The sequence below is a fragment of the Cupressus sempervirens genome, chromosome 10 (genome assembly GCF_028749045.1).
Source record: "Cupressus sempervirens isolate cs-2001-9-10 chromosome 10, ASM2874904v1, whole genome shotgun sequence".
Classification (NCBI taxonomy): domain Eukaryota; kingdom Viridiplantae; phylum Streptophyta; class Pinopsida; order Cupressales; family Cupressaceae; genus Cupressus; species Cupressus sempervirens.
The window spans coordinates 100,324,547-100,337,234 of record NC_143127.1 but is presented as its reverse complement, the minus strand read 5'-3'; the positions used below and the strand labels follow the sequence as shown (position 1 = coordinate 100,337,234).

The following is a 12,688-nucleotide window of genomic DNA, read 5'->3' as shown; positions in this document are numbered from 1 at the left end:
AACAAACACATAATATATTATGATAACCAATAATGTCGTATATGAACAAACATATCATATATTAACCAATAATGTCATACATCAAATATAGAATGTCATATGTATGTTGAATATGCCTATCTGATGCTTATATATATACATGGGGAAGGAAACAAGTCTCTCTCTCTCTCTCTCTCTCTCTCTCTCTCTCTCTCTCTCTCTCTCTCTCTCTCTCTCTCTACATACACACACACACACACACACACACACACACATATATATATTGAATATCTCAACTACATCTTTTCCTTCCCACGAGGGGAAGGAAACAAGTCTCTCGACGTCCTCTGCCGTCATGTGGAGGGAGATAGTGGAGATGACGGGGCCCTCCTGACACGCTCACTTGACCTCTTGTTAAGGCTCTTCTCCAGGTCCAACTGATATAAGGAAAGTAGATATGAATCAATATTTATTATACGTTGAAATTAAATATATGTACACAAAAAATCAATTATTTTCTTACCGCCAACAAATAGTCACTCTGTAAGTCCACCTCAAATGCTCATGGATGATTAGGCGTGACAAGACCCTACAACAATTCAATAAATATAATCACTTATAAATAACATTAGAAATTTTGAGATTAACTATTATAAAAAACAACTAAAATGAAGAAAATTCTTTCATACCTCCGTTAGTGGTTGTGAGCTAGCCACAGCTGCGGCCACCCCACTAGCAACAGACTGTCACAGATGAGGAGGTGTGTCTGACATCATGAGATACATGTCATACAATACACGTTATATCTAACATGAAACATGGAATAAATATAATCAAATGAATTAAATTAACATGAAACAACTATACCTGTGTGAAGCTCGTATGATGTCTCTACTCTATGTCTGTGGTAAAGGTTGAGGGTCCTGTGGAGAACTGATGCACATGCATAATTTTTTTTGTCAATCCTTAATATGATTATGTAATAAATATATGTATTAATTAAAATGATTAAATTGATACATACCCCAGGACTCGTCGAAGGGACAAAAAATGGGCCTGAAGGATTGCTACTAGGCCTAGCAACACTTTGACCCTAAATTTTGAACAATGTCAATAAATACTAATTAATTAATCATTCACTATACATATGAAATGTGATCAAATTAGTAATTTACCTGTGTGTCGATGCCAAATGTCTCGTTCAGGAACTGATCAGTGACAAGCCCATCATCCGCACCATCTCTGGCATGACTGCCAAATGTGCATAGGGATCCACATGAAGTGCACATGTGACCATGACGCATAGAAGGCTCCCCCTCAACTAATGGGCTCGTGGAATGGATGAGGGTTTGTGTCAAAGCATTAATGGTCCCTACAGTGCTGGCCTCTACATGTTCCTTTACAACTGAAGGAATAATCACATGCTCGTGCTATGGATGGACCACAGGTGCCCTAACTACATTAGGGTCACAACGTGCTCCTAGCCTCTCAAATGATGACCCCCCACCTCTACCCTGGGAGTCTAACATATCAAAATAATTGGGGATCTCCCCAAGGACAAACTCACAATATAATTTCTTCAAAAAATACATGGGGACCTCGTGATTTTTGCAAGGAGGGGCATCAAAAACCATCCACCATCTATCCCAAAAATTATTTCTAATAGCATCGTGTATGCACCAATGGATGGGAATCATTTAGTACCCTCTCTAACAATATTTTGCTCACCAGGTTTTCTAAATAATGCACATATACTACCTTTTGGTATTTCTTTTTTTTTAACATCTTCATATGACAATTTATTTGCATAAAATCTTTTTTGTTCATCCCTCTTAGCCTGCCAAATATCTAACTGACCACTAACTAAGGCTATCTGAGTGTTAATGGATTCGAGAGATGATGCCAATTGAGCCCTCATTAGATTGGTTTGTTCGAATTCTTTCAATCGAGCAATGAGTCTTTCTAATTCAGTTTTACCTCTCTCTATTTCATTTATTATATTTTCTTATGTGCCTGGTGGAGGTCTTGCAATTGGTTCGGGTTGTGGAATTTGTTGTTCTTCTTGAGGAGGGTTTTGATTTTGAGGTTCTTGAGGGTTTTGTGGATTTTTTGGTTGATTATGGACATTTCCTAATAAAAAATCAATTAAAATTCAACTAAATAAACAAATCTAAATGAAAATTGTAAAAACCCTACAAAAGAATATCAAAAACCAATAAAAAAATATGGAAAACATATAAAACAATGCAAAGTTAAGTTTATATCACTTACCTCACCGTTGTGGGTGTGCTTGTTGTCTTGGATTTCGTCGGCAAGGAGGCATTTTGGCAAATGGTGGTGAAATTTTTCTGTCAAAACTGTGTACACGATATTGGAGAGCCAAAAAACAAAATGAAAATGATGGGCCGCGGGTCTGCAACCCATCATATAACTTTTTGGTCACAAAATAGCACGTATAGTGTGTACGCGCTATTGAAAATTAGAAAAGAAAAAAATACTTGTCATCTTTTTGCCACCACAACTCGGTGCATATGCCCCTAAGTGGTCAAGTAAACCTTAGTTCCAATCTTGTCCCACATTTTTGATTGCTAAAAAATTCTCAAGCACGCTAAATAGAATTGATCCGAAGAGTCACTAAATATTGTGTGTCAATACTTGTAAGAATGAAAAGATACAAGAAGTTGAAGATGACATCCTAGGGGTATAGAATCCATCACCATACAAAAGAGGTCAAAGATAATGTAGTCAATGCATAGTGGATAATGACACACAAAAGATATGTAAGAAAAGATACAACAACTATGGCTGCAGGAATCACAAGAAGAACATATATAATGTGTTTCCATGAATGAAGCTCTCAAAGAGATGGATAAGCAAGCAATTTTGATACCAAATTTCATGAATAAATTAAAAAAATTATTTCAAGTCTTCTCGTGTTGTGAAGATAAATCGTCTATAAAATCTTGACATGTTTATGACGAAACTGAGATTCAAGCTTAGACATTTTACATAATACAACCAACTCAAGATTCAAATTTCAATGTTAATTGTATAACAATAATAAGAATTGAAGTTTCACTGTTTTAATCCCAACAAAAAATCCAAATAATTTACTCATAATCAAAAGTACTCATAACTTGTACAATCTAAATAAAAATTAATATCATAGCCTTATTCACATATCAAAAGATACTATCAAAGCTTATTATAATGATTCCTACTCTTATCTTGGATGCAAATTACATTAAAATGAAATACACGAAATACTTAAAATTTGTAAACAAGAAAAATAAGATATATATTATGATAACCAATAATGTCATACATGAACAAACTAATGCATCAAATTTGTAAGTCTAATAATGTCATAAATCAAATATATGTCATACATCAAATATATAATGTCATGTATACATCAAATATATGTTGAATATGTCCACTAACATAAAATTCAAGATATGTATCCTCTAATGCCTATACATGTGTTTATCCCTATATCTTCTCCTTCACACAAGGGGAAGGAAACAAATCCATAGAGGTCTTCATTCGTTGTGTGGAGAGAAATGATGGGGATGCTGGGATCTTCCTAACATGCTCGCTCATCATCTTATTTAGGCTCCTCTCTAACTAGAGCCAATACAAAAAAAGCATATATGAATCAATAATTATTATATGTTGAAATTAAATATATGTATAGATAGAATTAATTATTTTCTTACTGCCATCAAATAGTCACTCTGTACATCCACCTCAAAGGCTTGTGAATGATTAGAAGTAACAATGCCCTACAACCATTCATTCAATATAATCACTCGATCATACTTATGAATACCATTTGAAATTTCAATACTAACTATTATAAATAACAACTAAAACTATGAAAAATCTTTCATACCTCAGTCAATAGCTTTAAACTCGCCATCATAGTAGAAACTCCATGATCAATGGACTAAGAAAGATGAGGAGGAGTCTCTGATGTCAATAACTACAAATTATATAATATAATTTTTAAATTTTTATATATATAGAATATAATATAATTAAATGAATTAAATTAACATGAAACAAATGTACCTCTACGAAGCTTGTATCATGCCTAGGCTTAGAGTTTGTTGTGAATGTCAATGGTGCAGTAGAGAACTAATGCACATGGATAAATTGTTTTTGTAAATCCTTCATATATATGATTACTTAATAAATATATGTATTAGTTGAAATGATTAACTTGATACATACATTTCGACTCATCAATGAGACATAAAATGGGGCAAGGGAATCTGTACTAGGGCCATCAACACTCTTACCTTGAATTTTGAAAAATGTCAAGACGTGCTAATTTATTAGTGATTCATTGTATATATGAAATGTGATTAAAAATTAGTTTATTATAATTATAATTTACCTATGTGTTAATGCCAAATGTCTCACTCAGGAAGTCATCAGTGACTAGCCCATCATCTATAGTGTTTCCAATGTACATAAGGATCTACATAACATGCACATGTGACCACGATGCAAATAAGTATCCTCCTCAACTAATGGACTAGTGCAATGAATGAGGGTTTGTGTCAAAGAATTGATAGTCCTTAGAGTACCAGTCTCTACACATTCCTTCACAATTAAAAGAATAATGACATGCTCACCCTGTGGCTTGACAATAGGTACCCTAACTTTATTAGGGTCACAATGTGCCCCTGATCTCTCAAATGATGACCCTCCACCTCTACCCTGAGAATATAACCTATCAAAATAATTGGGGATCTCCACGAGGACAAATTCACAATACAATTTCCTTAAGAAATATATTGGAACCTTGTGATTATTGTAGGGAGAGGCATCAAAGACCATCCAACATCTATCCCAAAAATTATTTTTAATATCATCATGGATGCACCAGTGGATGGGAAACCTTTTAGTTGTAGTTTTAACATTTTCTTCTTCTCTTGACTTTTTAAATAATGTACATAAGCCATCTTTCGTTATGTCATTTCTTTTTACATCTTCATAGTATAGTTTTCTTGCATAATATCTTCTTTTTTCTTCTCTCTTAACATGCCAAATATCCAACCGACCACTAACAAAAGCTACTTGGTTCATAATGGACTCAAGGGAGGATGCCAATTGTGCTCTCATAGGATTTGTTTTCCTGCAAGATTTTACCTACCAATGATTGCTTCTAATTGAGTTTTCCCTCTTTCTATTCAATTCATTATATTGTCTTGGATGCTAGGAGGAGGTCTTGCAATTGGTGGAAGTTCTTGCTCTTTCTCAGGATGGTTTTTATTTTGATCTTGTGGAGGGTTTAATTTTTGATCTTGTGGAGTGTTTTAATTTTGGTTTTATGGATGATTTTTTTGATTAGGCTAGGGATTTGGTGATTGATTATTCACATTTCTTGATAAGAAACCAATTGCATTTAAAAGAACTAAACAAACTTGAAGCAAAACAATGCCAAAACATACAAAACAATGCAAAATCAAGGTTAGAAGACATACTCGATAAACCCAATCTTGATCTCTGGCAATGAGGAGGAAAGCAAGCAAAGCTTTCACCTTCTAGAAAATGTGTGCATGTTGTTGGGGGTAGAGAAGGAAAACAACAAAAGAAATGGGTTCTGGGTTGCAATCATTTTATGTGATTTCACATAGTGCATGTGCACTCCTGGGCTCCACAAGCCTAAGACTTGTGGAGCTCATGCCATAGAGTGTGCACACTATGTGAAATTTTGAAAAACTAATATGAGTGTCATCCTTTTGGCACCACAACTTGGTGCATTCACCCATGGGCTATTCCCCTTAAACTGTCTATGCTAAAGAGAGGCCTCAATTATCCATCTTTTTCCACTATCTATTTAAAGTTTATTAAGCAGGGAACTGACCAATGCTTTTATTTTATTGTGTTCTTGCGAGTGTTCTAGGCACTATGGGTGTCCATGTGAATTTTATTAGGCTCTCTTTTGCAGACATTGATTGGTATTTTGTCAAACTTGGCCTACATCAGCAAGTTATGTACACCAACCTTGGAAAATTATCTAAGAGAATCTACTAAGTAGATTTCATGCACAAAACAAAAATGTAGTCTCTTACTCCATCAGACTTGTTGACTACACTCGCTCCAATTCAAACCTCCACTACAACCTCCAAATACAAAACCACTAATGTTTTGACTTTTCTAGTACCACATATTAGAAAATGATAAACATTTGATGATTCATTCATAATGATAAGGATAATATATACATATTATGTTCAGTTGTAGAAAGTCATCAAGTATGTTCAGTTCTGGTAAGTTATTGCAAGACAATTACTCCATATAGCTCAATTGAACAATAAAATAGAACTAATGCCAATATATTTTGATGTTGATTTGCATAGTTGAAATTTATGAATGATTGATCATGGATGATATCATCAATATAAGTGAGATGTGAACTTAACTTCTTGTCTTCAATTTCTTCAATAATTCTTAATTATTCTTTATTAGGATGTGCTTGAGAACTTGATTTACATATGTTTTCTTGTGACTTAATGTCCTTTATACATTCAACACATTGTCATCTTGATGTTTATACTACTCTTTTTAATGTAGTATACTATGTAAAATATTAGGTTACTCTCTATTCAATATAATTTATTCCCCTTTCCTTTCCTTTTTGAGATCCTAAATCCATTTAATTCATACCTTTCCATCTTCTTGAGAGGGTACCACCCCAAAATCCTTTATCATAAAATCCATACTTTCTCATTCTACATCTATTTTTCATTCTTTTTTAAAATGACATTTATCCTTTCATTGACAAAATCATAACAAAGAGGGACAAATAGTAGACACTTGAAATTTCTAAGTCCTAACTTGTATTTTTCTAGCTCACTCCCTTTACCATTGTTTAGTTACTTGAGTTCATTGTTCACTCTCCTAAGAATGAAATATTTAAATTGACGAATCCTTCATTTTTTCTCATAGGTAAGTCATATCCCAGTCACATCTAAAACTCAATTTTAGCCAGTCATCTTCCTTTAGATCTCCATCATCAATCTCAATTTTTAAAAAACCTACAAATCTTTAATATTCAAGCCATTTTCATAATACAATATTGAAGATCTTACCATTATGTTATTAGTGTTAGGAAATACATTCCTATTTTTTGTGAGCACATATACATTTTTGATGAATTAGTAATTGAATAGGGATAACTTTTTTAAAGCTTATGCATTTGTGTTTTTAATTTATTTTTCCATTTCAAGGCCCCTTTGAACATAGATTAAAGTTTTAATTAATTTTTTGAAATCACTGTAGTAATTCTATATTTGATGTTGATAAGAAGTTTAATGTATTTGATATGAAGTAGACTTCATAAACTATATAGAAAACGATAAATTTTTAGATGCATGGAGACAACAAAAGGAGCACATTGATAAGCAAGTAAAATAATCACCACAACATGTTAATGACTTTAAGGAATATGACATTTCATTACTACAATAAATGAGTTTAGAATAATTGGATACATTGGTTGTTGTTGGGTAAGAGATCTAGATAATAGAAAGACCACATCGTGATGTGTATTTTAATTAAGTTCAAGAGAAATTTTATTTACATCCAAGCAATAACCCATTACTTCTCTTAGGATAGCTGAATTTGAATGCATGGTAGTTAATGAAGTAGCATGTTAAACTATTTGGTTATGGAGGTTCTCAATGGATCTAAAAAATGAGGAAGAAAATTGTATTTAGTGATTATTTATCATCAATATTGTTGAAGATGAATCTAGTCTTCCACAAATGAAACAAACACATAAAGATTAAATATCTCTTCATAAGGCAGTTGATAGAAGGCATAGAAATCAAATATTAGTATCATAGGTATAAGTAGCAAGTCAAACATTTTTATGAAGTCACTCAAAAAATATAGTTTTGAGGGTTGAGTAACAATTTGGACATCAAGGATATATATAGTGGTAACACCTCTAAAGCCCTCACAATCAGCTTTGAAAATCATTTATAATTGACTTTTGGAAGCTTTAGAAGCTACAAAAAAGTTGAGTTCTTGACACTCTAGAAGTTAAGCTCCTGGAGGTGAATTTTAGATTGATTGAGCTCAAGAATGTTGAGCTCAAAATGTTGGGATCTGCAAGAGCTTGGAATATAAGAAACTAGAATAGCTTCAAAATGAACAAATTTAGATCTAAAAGTACAAAATGTGTATATGAAAGGTACACAAAAGTATGGTTAAGTGTTGAAATTCAATTATGGTAGTTAAATGAATACATCTGGAATATAGACGTTCAAATGGACGAGTTCTCTCATATTCTCTCAACCTACATTCCTCATGCAACCACCAAACATCATTTATTTTTTAGGAGCTTTATCTTTGATTTTTTATTTAAGTTTTTGCTAACAACAATTCAGTTCTTGTTTAGAAAAATTATAATGATAGACAAGTTTGTAATAAATAAGGAAAAATAAAATAAAATAAGTAAGAATAAAAAGATAGAAAATTATTGAAGAAAAAATAACAACTTTTGATTATATTATAGGCAAAACTTAACATAAATAAACAATATTAGTTTTTCTAATTTTATTTATCACATGTACCTTATGTTTGTCTTGATTTTATTGCCAACCATTTACATCATATCATCAATCTCTATATTTTAATTTAGATTTTGGTCCACCATATCTAATAGTGATTAAATTTTTCTCTAAACAATTATAAATAGATAGAACACATCGTCCTCCCTAAATTTTTCTTGAAGTCATGACCTGCATTGTTCTTGTCAATGACGTGTTTACGAGGATTCATTTATGTTATTATTAATCTTGTCCTCGTGCTCGGTTTCCCCAGCTAAAACCATATAATAATAGTTATAAATCTCCTTCCAATGTTAAATTTGATATATATTTCTCTGAATTGTTTAAAAAAGAAATGCTTTCGTTGGTATTTTTGTGGCATGTACTTACGTGCTTTGATATATCCGTCTAAATTTGAGAAACGCAGGCTCAGCACAGCGTTGTACAGAATCATACGAAATGAATTTCAATTCTTTGAAGTTTAGATTTCTGTGTACAACTCTGCTGGTCATGGCTTCCGTTTTGTTAGTTGATGGGCATTTTTTTCTTGAGAATTTAGAGAGATATCGAATCACAAATTCTGCAGGTTCGAGTACAAGTTTGGTTTCGTACAACTATACCCAAGTTGTGGACCATTTTGCATACACGCCAGAGAGCTATCAAACATTTCCTCAGAGATATTTCGTGGACAATTCCAACTGGGGTGGTGCTCAAAATAATTCTCCCATATTTGTATGGTTTGGTGGAGAAACTGACATTACTGTCAACTTAGACATGGGCATCTTTATAGATCAGGCTCCTAAATTCAAAGCTCTCGTGGTCTACATAGAGGTACTATTATCGGTTTTCATTAAATCTATATTCTCTGTAAATTGTATGTAAGTGGGAATATGATCGAATAGGAATATGTAAATTCTTAAAATTTGAAATTTTTTGTTTGGGTGCATCAAATCAGAATTGTTAATTGGAATACCTGTTCTAATTTTAGTTCAAAAAAGAGCATTTGTAATTCTACCTAAATATGTGAAATTGGAATATGTATTTCAGTTTTATTTATTTTAGAAAACATAAATTTTTGGATCCCTGAATTCCCTATCAAATTCCAAGTGAACCAAATAAAAATAGGAATAGGTATTATTGTTTTCTAATTCTAGAATAGGTATTCCTATTCTTATGTTCTTATTCCCCACAGTCAAATGGACCCTAATGATCACATAGTCAAATTTAAGTTAAAAGTAAGAATTTTTGTTCATATCCTTAGACTTATTATGGATTGGTATTATTGTATTTTATTTTTCTTTATCACTTGAAGAATGCCTATGGATAATTGAGAAATTAATTGTAACAAATTATGTGCGTAGCACCGTTATTATGGAACGTCAATGCCATTTGGAGGAAAGGAGGAGGCGTATGCAAATGCAAGCACAAAGGGTTATTTCACATCCACCCAGGCCTTGGCTGATTATGCAACATTCATCGTTGATCTGAAGAAAATACTGAAGGCGGACAATTGTCCAGTGGTTGTGTTTGGTGTATCTTACGGTGGAAGTAAGTAAGATTTATAGTGATATTGTTATCATAAATTTGTTGTCTAATTTTTGAGTCAAATTTATTGATCTATGTTTAATAAATCATAAAAATCTATTTGTTATGAGAATGAATAGAACACTTAATACTCATTATCTTTAAGTGATACAAATGAATGAATGATTGAATTCAATAATTAAAATGGTACTCTTGCAGTGCTAACTTCATGGTTTCGTCTCAAATATCCACACCTAACAATTGGTGCTGTTGCATCATCTGCACCTATCCTTTACTTTGACAACATTACCCCCACCTATGCTTATGGCAGCGTGGTCACCAAGGATTTCAAGGTATTTTCATTCATCTCTTTCACTTAATATCATCCTTATTATCATGAAATATAACTTTGAGAACATGGTGCAGAATGTAAGCGAGATCTGCTATAGAAGAATAAATGAATCATGGGATATGATGGACAAAATGGCCTCTACCCCTCAAGGATTGCTAAACCTAAGCAAACTATTTAACACTTGCCAGTAAAGTAGTACAAACGCCCTCTTCACATCTCTTAATTTAAGAATTTTTGATAAGATTCAGATTAACTTATATGAATTAAGGGTATCTTATTATAGAAAAGTCTTAAAAAAAACTATAGGATTACTGACAATTTCTTATGCAGGAATATTACGAACAAGGATGAATTGCATGCATTTTACAATAAGCTTGGGTTGATATACGTCTCTGCAGCACAGTACAATTTCGAAGAAGTTAAAGGAGTAAATACAATGCTCAAATTAACCTCCTCATCATACCAACATAGTTCTACTTAAGTTGATTCAAGTTTATATTAATTTGTGCTATGTAACGTGGGCTGTTTGTAGATCTGCAAGGCCATGAATAGCCTAGAGGGAGATGCAGATACCATTAGTAGAATAGTGGCTGCAGTAAATTACAGCCAAGGCACCCAATGCTTGGATTTGAGTCCCCCAATTTTCAATTATTCTGGATGGTTTTGGCAGGTTTTTCTCAGTAGTTATTTCCCTTGAAGCATTAGAATGATGAGAAATTAGAATGCCCATCTAACAGCTTTCATAATTCACAGATTTGTACTGAAATGGTGTTTCCAATAAGCAATCCTCCTGGCACAACAATGTTTAGGCCCTCCACCTTTGATTTCGACTACTATGCCAGGGATTGCTACCTTAAATATGGAGTCTACCCACGCCAACATTGGATAACAACTGAATTTGGAGGACATGTATGTAAATTTTATTCTATTGTCTAACTTTGTGGAGATTAAATGATAATATATTTTCTGTGTTATCTTTGTAAAAAATGTTTATAATCAAATTATGTGGCAGTCAATCATTAAGTACATATAAACAAACATGAAAATTTGGTGTGGATTATAGATTGAAAAATAGGTTTGGTATTGATTCTTTTATTATTAAGATAGCTTTGGTTGGACTAATGTCAAGGACATAAAACGAGTGTTGAGAGATTTTGGAAGCAATATCATTTTCTCCAATGGCTTAAGAGATCCATGGAGCAGTGGAGGGTAAGTAATCACAGTTCTTAGATTTCATGCTCATTGAACATTTTATTATTATTATGAATATTTTTTCTCTTGTTGCTAATATTAGTTATTTGGGTATGTTGTGAATTTATTTCAGTGTGCTGGAAAATATTTCTGAAAGCATTGTAGCTATTACCACTGAAGAGGGTATGTTGTTTCAGAATGTTTCATTTTTAGTTCCAATCACATAGACGATGTTTTTGCCTTATAAGAATTCAATGCCACGTAGGAACCCATGGCATAGACATTGCAGCTCAAAGCTCTAGTGATGATCCAATCTGGCTGAAGGAGCAAAGGCAAAAAGAGATAATGATCATCCAAAAATGGGTTAGGGATTATAAACAATAATTTGGATTGTTTGTCCTATGCAACAATGTCTTTTCAAATCAATCATATCATTTGGAATGGTGACTATTCAAAATCTTTCATGCTACTTTTGGTCTGAGAAGCATCGCATCCCAATATTTTCTTCAAACCAGCTCATAGGTTCGAGTCCAAACAATCTTTTCAACTCTTCTTTTCTGAATGGCTTTCACTGAATGAAAACCTACTCAGTTGTATAGTACCATGGGAATTTACATGGTTGGATTGTCTCCACAACACCTATTTTTAAATTTCGTTATCTACCATGTTTGAGCTATTTAGATGATTTTTCATTGTTCTGATCAAACTACTTGTTGACATGTTTTGGGAGGCTATAAAGAAAGTTTTCTGCTACAATACCATTTTACTGTGAATGTAATATTAGACCAGTCTTCTAAGCGTTAATGTAATACTCCATGGATAAGCTTTTGGTGTACTGTACTTATGTATTAATATGAATAAATCAAAATATAATTAGTTATAGAATTACATTTGAAACGTATGTGTAGGATAATGAGAGTCAAAGTAGGCTCTTAGTAATGGAACTTTAAGAATAATATAGTAAGGTAACTTATATAAAAATATGATAAGTTAGTAATGTTATATCAAAAATAGAGAATTTGTAGGAAATTGAATTTAGCTTTTAAATTACTAATTACTTTTTAGAAGAAAA

General features: G+C 32.7%; 1 protein-coding gene across 1 annotated transcript; it reads left to right on the top strand.

The window, feature by feature from the left end:
- Positions 1–9,008: 9,008 nt before the first annotated feature.
- Positions 9,009–12,000, top strand: LOC149532781 (uncharacterized). Its single transcript, XM_089804266.1, has 10 exons — positions 9,009–9,380; positions 9,911–10,097; positions 10,293–10,426; positions 10,500–10,612; positions 10,756–10,852; positions 10,958–11,095; positions 11,179–11,334; positions 11,555–11,634; positions 11,750–11,799; positions 11,882–12,000. The coding sequence occupies exons 1-10, from the start codon at positions 9,009–9,011 to the stop codon at positions 11,998–12,000; spliced, it is 1,446 nt and encodes a 481-aa protein (XP_089660392.1).
- The last annotated feature ends 688 nt before the right edge of the window (positions 12,001–12,688 follow it).